The following is a 10530-nucleotide window of genomic DNA, read 5'->3' as shown; positions in this document are numbered from 1 at the left end:
TAAGGAATCCAATGCTTCCTGCAGGTTTTGAAGTCCTGCATCAGTCTCATTAATAATTATTTTTATGGTAATGGTTCATGAGTTAATTGCCATACACATAGGGTTAACTGTCATGCTCTTTCAGTGGTAGGTACAGTCAGAGATGGAACCATCTGATGTTTCTTGGGTCTTCTTCATTTCAAGGGTCTTCTTTTTTTCTATCTCTCTCCAATGGACAAGGTGGATTTGGCTCATTAGCACCCATCAGATTCCTTCTCCATCCACAGAGACACAAGCAAATCCTCTGCCCCAAGCAGTCAGTCTCTCTGGTCCCTTCCATTCACCACTTTTTGGATCTCTCCATATCACCTGGCAATTATCTAAAGATGCTGGAGCTGCTCTCATTAGTCACTGCCCTTCCAGCAGGTTATAAAACCTATCTGCCGAGCCAGTGTGTCCTCATCAAAAATAAAAAAAAAATATATATATATATATATAGTATAAAAAGTTAAGTTTGGAAGTTTTCTAGGGTTATTGATGGCAGTATAAAGGGTTAAGTTTAGAAGTTCTCCAAGATTACCTATGGCAGTATAAAGGGTTAAGTTTAGAAGTTCTCCAGGGTTACCTGTAGCAGTATAAAGGGTTAAGTTTAGAAGTTCTCTAGAGTTACCTGTGGCTCCCCCTCTTTTATTTCTGGAGGAGTACCTTGATGTCTCTGTTCCTCCTCTCTACAATTGCCAGTCCCTTAGGATTGAAAGATATTCACATGGTGTGTGAAATATGATATTGGGAACAAAAGTGTGTGAAATGTTTAAAAGTATACGCAGGTCAGTTATCTGTTTTTATTGCTTGTGGCACACACATAACTGCAAAAGCTTGTATAAGGAATTTAGTGACTGTTAAAAACCATGCTTAGATGAAGGAGCAGGTCAATTCTCCTAGAGCCTCCATAGCTGTGAATCATAACACTTGAAGAAGATGCAAAACAGCCTTCGTAGATGTTCCTCTTTGTGGACTGGGAATGAAATAAATTGGAGGCAAGAGGGAAGAGGAGGAAGATCAGAGAACACAACTGCCTTTCAGTCTCCTCCTCTTCATCATCCTCTCACACGAAGAGATCCATTCTACAGGTCTGAGTTAGACCTCCAGCAGCCACTGGCAGGTGGCTCCCATATTATAAGTGACCACTTGGGCCATTTCTTTTGTTGCTGGTACTACAAAAGTAAATCCTGAAAGTGTCCACTATGACATGGATAAAAGACAGATGACCAAAAGATTTATAATGGATCATATCCATCTGCCAAATTTCACTGGGTCTCCAACTACAAAAGTTCTTCCCTGGAGGGAGCATAGGGGTGTGAAAAGGAAGATAAGTTATACAGGCTTTTACTATGCTCCTAGCTTCCTCTTTTGTTATCCCAAATTGCAAATGTAAAGCTCGTACAGCCTGATGATATTTAGAATGAGATTCTTGGGCTGCCTGAAATAGGGGAGTATAGGCCAATATGGTTAGAAGGCCATCTGCCTTTGAGTTCCCATAAAAAGTAGGTCCTGGAAGACCAGTATGAGAGGGGATATGAAAGAAGTAATACTTACTTTTTTCTCACTTGCTCCTGAAGTTCCTTAAAAAGCTGATATATGTTAGAGGCTACAAATTTTATTTGGGCCCTGGAATTATTTGTACTACACCTACTGAATCAGATATATTTACATTTCCTGGGTAAAAAGTAAGAGCTACCATAATTGCATACAATTCATTCTGCTGAGTAGACTGAAAGGAAGTTCTGACTATTCTTTTTATAGTTAAGTCAGGAGAATATACAGCACAAATGTTATGTTTGAATGCATCTGTAAAGATGGTTGGTCCTTTAAGAGGAACCTTAGAACCTTTTTTTTTTTTTCAAAAATCCATGGTCAATTATGTAATAGCCAGGTTATCTTTAATGGAGATCCATGTGTAAAATTTGGAGCTGTGGCCAATAAAATTTGCCACTCTAGGATGGTTTCACAGCATACATTAATTTGTATATTCGTATAAAAAGTCTATATCTTGTTAGGTCCTATTCCAGATAATTGTACTACTGATTTCCCTCTCTCCTTTTTCTAATCAGATTTACCAAAGGTTTATCAATTTTATTGGTTTTTTCATAAAACCAACTCTTAGTTTTATTTATTAGTTCAATAGTTTTTTAACTTTCTATATTATTAATTTCTCCTTTTAATTTTAGAATTTCAAGTTTAGTAATTGATTGAGGGTTTTTAATTTGGTCTTTTTCTAGCTTTTTAAGTTGCAGGCCCAATTCATTGATCTTCTCTTTTTCTATTTTATTCAAGTAAGCCTCTAAGGATATAAAATTTCCCCTTATTACTGCTTTGGCTGCATCCCATAAATTTTGATATGATGTCTCACCGTTGTCATTATCTTGAGTGAAATTATTAATTGTGTCTATAATTTGCTGTTTCACCCAATCATTCTTTAAGATGAGATTATTTAGTTTCCAATTACTTTTTGGTCTATTTACACCTAACTTTTTGTTGAATGTAGTTTTTATTGCATTGTGATCTGAAAAGAAAGCATTTACTATTTCTGCCTTCCTGCATTTAATTTTGAGGTCTTTATGTCCTAATATATGGTCAATTTTTGTGTAGGTTCCATGAACTGCTGAGAAGAAAGTATACTCCTTTCTGTCACCATTCAGTTTTCTCCAGTGATCTATCATACCTAATTTTTCTAATATTCTATTTACCTCTTTAATTTCTTTCTTATTTGTTTTGTGATTTGATTTATCTAAATCTGAGAATGCAAGATTGAGATCTCCCACTATTATATTTTTGCTGTCTATTTCTTCTCACAACTCTCTTAACTTCTCTTTAAGGAAGTTAGATGCTATTCCACTTGGTGCATATATGTTTAATACTGATATTGCTTCATTGTCTATAGTACCCTTTAGCAAAATATAGTTTCTTTCCTTATCTCTTTTAATTAGATCAATCTTTGCTTTTGCTTGATCTGAGATAAGGATGGCTACCCCTGCTTTTTTGACTTCACCTGAAGCATAATAGATTCTGTTCCAGCCTTTTACCGTTACTCTGTATGTATCTCCCTGTTTTAAATGTGTTTCCTGTAAACAACAGATTGTAGGGTTCTGACTTTTGATCCAGTCTGCTATCCGCCTCCTCTTTCTGGGAGAGTTCATCTCTTGGGTGAAATTATTAATTGTATCTATGATTTGCTGTTTCACCTATTCATTCTTTAGGATGAGATTATTTAATTTCCAATTACTTTTTGGTCTATTTTTCCTTGGCTTTTTATTGAATGTGATTTTTATTGGACTGTGATCTGAAAAGGATGCATTTACTATTTCTGCCTTTTTGCATTTAATTTTGAGGTCTTTGCCTCCTAATATATGGTCAATTTTTGTATAGGGTCCATGAACTGAAGAGAAGAAAGTGTACTCCTTTCTGTCTCCATTTAGTTTTCTCCAAAGATCTACCATATCTAACTTTTCTAGTGTTTTATTTACTCTTTAAGTTCTTTCTTATTTATTTTGTGGTTTTACTTATTTAGTTCTGAGGGTACAAGGTTAAGATCTCCCACTATAATAATTTTGCTATCTATTTCTTCTTGCAGCTCTCTTAAATTCTCCTTTGGGAATTTAGATGATATACCACTTGGTGCATATATGTTTAGTATTGATATTGCTTCATTATCTATGCTACCCTTTAGCAAGGTATAGTGCCCTCCCTTATCTCTTTTAATTACATCAATTTTTGCTTTTGTTTGATCTGAGATCAGGATGGCTATTCCTGTTTTTTTTTTATTTCACCTGAAGCATAGTAGATTCTGCTCCAGCCTTTTACCTTTACTCTGTATGTGTTGTCCTGCTTCAAATATGTTTCCTGTAAACAACATATTGTAGGATTCTGGCTTTTAATCCAGCTGACTATCTACTTCTGCTTTATGGGGGAGTTTCCCCCATTCACATTTATGGTCAAATTTATTAATTCTGTATTTCCTGCTATCTTGTTAACCCCAGATTAAGCTTTTCTCTTTCCTTTTCTCCTTACTCCTCTCTCTAGTATTAAATTTGTTAGCACCACTTGCCTCATGAAGCCCTCCCTCTTTAGGATTTCTCCCTTCCCTTTAGAGTCCCTCCCCCTTTCCTTAAACCTTTCCCTTATAATTTCAGTATTCCTTTGTATTTAGCCTACCCTTTCCCATTTTGCTTTTCCCATACCACTTTTAAATAAGGTGAGAGAAGTTTCTCTGAAAACCAGATATGTCTAATATTTTCTCTTTGAGCCAATTCTGATGAGAGTAAGATTTACACTATGTTCACCCCCCTCCCTTCTTTCCCTCATATATAATAGGTTTTCCTTGCTTCTTTGTGAGAGGCACTTTTCCCTTTTTCTGGTACAATTTCCTTTTTCCCTCTAGATCTTTTTTTATATAATATCAGCAAAACTAAATTATACATGTATTCTTTAGCTATATCCTTCTCAAGAGGTCTTTTTACCTTTTTATGCTTTTCTTAAGTCCTATATTTGGAGGTCAAACTTTTTGTTTAACTCTGTTTTTTTTTTTTTTTTTCAGAAATAAATGAAATTCACCTATTTCATCGAATGTCCATCTTCTTTCCTGGAAGAAAATGCTAAGTTTGGCTGGGTAAGTTATTCATGACTGCATACCTAGTTCCTTTGCCTTTGCCTTTTGGAATATCAGATTCCAGGCCCTTTGATCCTTTAATGTGGATGCTGTTAGATCCTGAGTAATCCTTATTGTGGTTCCTTGGAATTTGAATTTTTTTTTTCCTGGCTGCTTGTAGTCTTTTTTCCTTGGTATGATAGTTCTGGAATTTAGCCATAGTATATCTTGGAGTTTAAATTTTGGGATCTCTTTTAGTAGGTGATTGATGAATTCTTTCAATGTCTTAATTTACTTTCTGATTCCATAACATCTGGGCTTTTCTCTTTGATGATTTCCTGAAAAATAGTGTCTAGGTTCTTTTTTTCATCATAATTTTCAGGGAGTCCAATAATCCTTAGATTATCTCTCTTAGATCTATTTTCCAAGTCTGTTATTTTCCCAAGTAGGTATCTAATACTTTTTCCTATTTTTCTTTTTTTTCTTTTTCTTTTTCTTTTTTTTTTTTTTTTTTTGGTTTTGCTTGACTGATTCTTGTTGTCACCTCAAATCATTCATTTCCATTTGTTCAATTCTTATTTTTTTTTAACCTTTTTTTTATTTTATTTTATTTTTTTTTAATTTTTTATTTAATAATTACTTTATATTGACACTCATTTCTGTTCCGATTTTTTTTCCCCTCCCTCCCTCCACCCCCTCCCCTAGATGGCAAGCAGTCCTTTATGTGTTGGATATGTTGCAGTATATCCTAGATACAATATATGTTTGCAGAACCGAACAGTTCTCTTGTTGCTTAGGGAGAATTGGATTCAGAAGGTATAAATAACCCGGGAAGAAAAACAAAAATGCAGATAGTTCACATTCGTTTCCCAATGTTCCAATTCTTATTTTTAATGAATTATTTTCTTCATTTACTTTTTTGTTTCTTTTTGTAATTGTCCAATTGAGTTTTTAAATGAGTTGTTTTGTTCTATGGATTTTTTTTTCCATTTCACCAATTTTATTTTTTAAGGAGTTATTTTTTTTTTTCCAATTTTCAAATTCTGTTTTCAGGGAATTATTTTCTTTTTCCTCTCTATCTTTTAATGACTTATATGCCTCTTGTAAAGCTTCCCTTTCCTTTCCCCAGTTTTCTTCTAGATCTCTTTTTAATTTCTTCTATGAGAGCCTTATGTGGTAGGGACCAGATCATATCCATCTTTGAGTTTTCATCATTTGAGTTTGAGGATTTGAAATATGCTCTCTTTCAGTATAGAAGCTATCTATAGTTAGAGACCACTTTACCTTTTTACTCATTTTAACAACAACAACAAAAAGCTGCAGTCTGCTTTTGGGGTAATGAGGGGTTACTGAGCTCAATACACAGACAATAGGAAGTGTCAGCGAAGCAGCAGTTACGCTGGGATCAGCAGCTGCTCTGGGATTAGTGGTTGCATGCTGATGTTGTGCTGAGTCCCTCCTGGTGCTGGGTGGATGTGGCCAAGTCCTGAGAGACTTTAGCGTTTTGGGATTATAGTCTTTACCTTCTATGTTTATAGCTTCTCTGCTTATTTACTGGATTGCTGCCAGGGCAGAGTAGCCAACACTGTGGTAGAGTTCTCCCTGCAGATTTTCCACTGGGGAAGACCACACACTGCCTCCCTCCAGTCTACTCAGTGTGAGCTGTTTTCTGTGTTCTCACTGCCTATCTGCCTGAGTCTGCATCTTGTCTAGACCCATTGAGTCCCCACGAGCTAAAACAGACCTTTTCTGGTGAATTTCAAAATTATCTTCTGTTGATAATGTGTAGTACTCCCAATATTTGTGGGTTCTGACAGTCAAGCACTAATTCAGAGGCTAGGTTTTGTAAATAGTTTGAGTGTAGATGAGAGCTCAGAAAGATGCATGTGTCCTCTCTACCATCTTGGCTCTGCAATTTGTTTGTGTTTTAGACTAGAGCCACTATATTATACCACAATATCATTGCCCCCAAATTCACATGATCCTGGATACATATACACCAGATTTCAGATTTTTCTTTTTTTCTCTAATATTTTATTTTCCCAATTACATGTAAAAACATTTTTTTAACACTGATTTGAAAAAAAAATTGATTATCAATTCTTTTCCTCCTTCCCTTTTTTCCTCTCTCTCTGAGATGATAAGTAATTTCATATAGGTTATATATTTGTGATAATGAAAAAATATTTTATTGTTAATAATGTTGTAAAAGAAAATTGAAACCAAAAAAGGGCGAAAGAAATAAAGTGAAAAATTGTCTACTTTGATCTGCATTAATTTCTTTTTTTTTTGGATGTATATTGAATTTTTATCACATGTCCTTAGGAAATTGGCATGGATCTTTGTAATATGGAGATGTTGATCATCTTATATTAGTCCTATTAGTGTGTCTAATGGTTCTGTTCACTTTACTTTATATTAGTTCATGTAAGTATTTCCAGATTTTTCTGAGATCATCCTGGCTCACTATTACTTTTTACAGTCATATATCACAACTTGTTAAATCATTTCCCTATTGATGGGCATTTCCACTTCTTTGCCAATACAAACAGAACCACCATAAATATTTTTATATAAATAAGTCCTTCCCTTCCCTCCTTTTAAAAATCCTTTTTAGGATATAGACCAAGTAGTGGTAATAGTAGAGGAAAAGAGTATGTACACTTTTATAGGCCTTTGGAAATACTGCCAAATTGTTCTCCAAAATAGTCATATCAGTTCACATCTCAGCTAATAGTGAATTAATAATGTCTTCTTTTTCTCCCCACATCTATCAGTTATCATTTTTCTTTTCTATCACGAGTCAATCTATGAAATGTTAAGTGGTATTTCAGAGTTATTTGAATTTGCATTTCTCTATGTAATAGAGATTTAGAACATTTTTTCATAAGAGTATAGTTTTACTTTCTTCATGAGAAAACTACCTATTTATATCTTTGACCACTTATTAATGGAGGAAGGATGTTATTATTAATTTGATACACGTCTCTATATAGTTTAGAAATGAGGACCTTAACAGAACACCAGTTGTAAAAATTACTTCCCATCTTTCTTCTTTTCTCATAACCATGGTTGCACTGGTTTTGTTTGTGCAAAAATAGTTTTAATTTAATATAAATTGTCTATTATGAATTTCATAAAGTTATCTATCACTTGTTTGCATAAATTCTTCACTTCTCCAAAGATTTGACAAGTAAAATATACCATACTTCTATAATTTGCTTATGGAATTACCCTTTACAATTTACCCATTGTCACTTTTTCTTGGTATATGATGTGAGATGATGTTCTATAACTAGTTTCTGACAAAAAAAGCTTTCCAATTTTCCCAGAACTTTTTGCTAAATAGTGAGTTCTTGCCCCACAACCTAGAAAGAAAACAGTCAATCCAATAGCCCATTGTTTGGTTTCCAGAGTGCAGTCTACACTGCACTCAAGGCCTGACCATCACCTTTGTGAGACAGATCTTTCCTGCAAAACTCCACTTTGAAGTTTTTTGGAGGGGAATTTACGAGAGCTAGAGGAAGTGCCTACCTTTACTTTACCATTTAACTCAATCATTTAATAAAGGCTCATCTATTTATTTAAGTGTTCATAATTCAATCTCTCTTGCTCTCAATCGCTCATTCTTCTCCAATTAGATAAGTTTTCATAAGTGTTCTCCCATGAAAGAGATGTCATGTTAGCTGAGAGTGGTAGATATCTATAATGTTAAATCTGTGCCAACTGAAATTCACATGAGTATACTGCAAGAGAATTAATATTTGTACCATTTGACCTAACTGTATGCTTTTGGAAAGTGCACAGACAGTCCACTAGGAGAGATAAGACATTTATTCACTTAGCTGTAATAGAAAATTAAATGTAATAAGCATGGAGATTAAAAAAAAACAAATAATATATAAAGTTGTGTATTGAATATTAATTCTAGCTTAAGGTATGAGGAAAAATTTTGAAGCAAATAGATCATAAAGCTAACCCTATCATTTTACAAATGAGCAAACTGAAGAACAAAGGATTTAAATCCTACCCAGAAAATAAAAAAGCACACACAAACATGTGTGTGCACATGTGTATGTAGGTACACATGTATTGTTGCATGAATGAGAATGTATGTTTGTGTGTCTATCTATATATATTTGGAATCAGGAATATATCTTCAACATGCAAAGAAAGAGAAGAACATTATCATTGTAAAGATAAAGGGAAGCAAAAACATGAAATGCAAGTGACAAGACAAGATTCATGTTGAGAGTAGAAACAACACAACCATCTTGATGGCTGTTTTTGGTTAAGCTAATCTACTATTGCCTCAGGGAATCAATGAGTGTTCTATTCATTCCTCTGAGGGCACAGTTGCTCAAAGACATGGGCTGGTGTCAGGATTATTCCACTATAAACAATAACCACTTACAGTATAGTTCAAGATTACACTAAAATAATTGACTGATTCATTCTACCTGATGTAATATTTTATCTACAGGGGCATTTTCCTGGATGATGCAGTTTTTGGTTTCATTTTTTGTTGTCATCTTGAATATTTTACTCTTCAAAATTTTAATATTTTCAAGAAAGTGAGGGGAAAAACTATCCTCTTGATCATCTTGCCCATGGCAGCTGTGACCTTCTGGTTCCTCAGGCTATAGATGAGAGGGTTCAGCAGGGGAGGCAGTGTTGTATAGGCCATTGCAATTAAAAGGTTTTGGATAGGTGATGTGTCTGATATGTTCCTGAAGACTGCAATCATTATAGAAATGAGAAATAGTGTGAGGATCATCAATTGAGGGGAGCAGGTCGAAATGGCCTTGTAGCGTCCTTCCACAGAAGGAATCTTGAGCACACTGGAGAAGATGCGAGCATAGGATGCGATTAAAAAGGCAAAGCAAAAAAACAAAAGACACGAACTTGCTACAATTAATGCAAACTCAGTATTAAACACATCAGAGGCTGAGACTTGCAAAACATGAGGGACATCACAGAAAAACTGGTGGATCACATTGGATCCTGAGAAGGGGAGGCGGAACATGTTCCCTGTATGTACAGCTGAATAAAGAAGCCCACTGAGCCATGATCCAGCTGCTGCCCAGAGACAACGTGCTGGAGTCATGATGATGCCATAGTGGAGGGGCTGGCAGATGGCCACAAAGCGGTCATAGGACATGGCCACAAGTAAAGCAAACTCTGTAGCTGCAAAATAAAGAAAGAAGAAGATCTGGGCAGCACATCCCAGGAGGGACAGGGACTGAACACCACACAGGGTATTCACAATGAATTTAGGAAGCGTGACGGAGATGCTCCCGATGTCCAGTAGGGATAAGTTACTCAGGAAAAAATACATAGGACAATGAAGGTGTGGGTCAGTGATAATTGCAGCACAGGTGAGAAGATTCCCCAGGAGGGCTGCCAGGTAAATCAGCAGGAACAGCGCAGCATGTAAGACCTGCAGCTCACGCGTGCTGGAAAACTCAATGAGGAGGAATTCTGTGATGACTGAGAAGTTGCCCATCCTCCTGCTGTGCTGTAATTTGACTAAAAATAAATAACTCAGTGAGTAGCAAGGTGTGTGTTGAAATGGAGAAAGAATTAAAATATTTACTTAGATAAACCTTGAAAATGATTGTGCCCCTTTAAGCCTGAACCAAAGCAAAATTACAATCAATGTATCTTAAAACCAAGGTCAGCTGAAGACAGAGCTATATCTAACAGTTCTGGAACAGAGTTTTTAATACTTAGTCTGGTACAATGACCAGAAGAAATAATATATCATGAATATTAGGAAAGTGAATGGTACCACTACAAAGATAATGAAGAAAGTTATTACCACCAAGAGTGGAAAAGGATTTCATGCATTTGTGTACACACACATGTGTATGATCACATATGTATATATTTATAGCATATATGTG

General features: G+C 35.3%; 1 protein-coding gene across 1 annotated transcript; it reads right to left on the bottom strand.

The window, feature by feature from the left end:
* Nucleotides 1-9173: 9173 nt before the first annotated feature.
* Nucleotides 9174-10130, bottom strand: LOC127541655 (olfactory receptor 14I1-like). The gene has a single exon (XM_051966872.1). The coding sequence runs from the start codon at nt 10128-10130 to the stop codon at nt 9174-9176; it is 957 nt and encodes a 318-aa protein (XP_051822832.1).
* Between the last annotated feature and the right edge of the window lie 400 nt (nt 10131-10530).

Source organism: Antechinus flavipes, chromosome 6, assembly GCF_016432865.1.
Source record: "Antechinus flavipes isolate AdamAnt ecotype Samford, QLD, Australia chromosome 6, AdamAnt_v2, whole genome shotgun sequence".
Taxonomy (NCBI): Eukaryota; Metazoa; Chordata; class Mammalia; order Dasyuromorphia; family Dasyuridae; genus Antechinus; species Antechinus flavipes.
The sequence above is the reverse complement of the archived record's forward strand: the minus strand, read 5'-3'. Positions and strand labels throughout refer to the sequence as shown.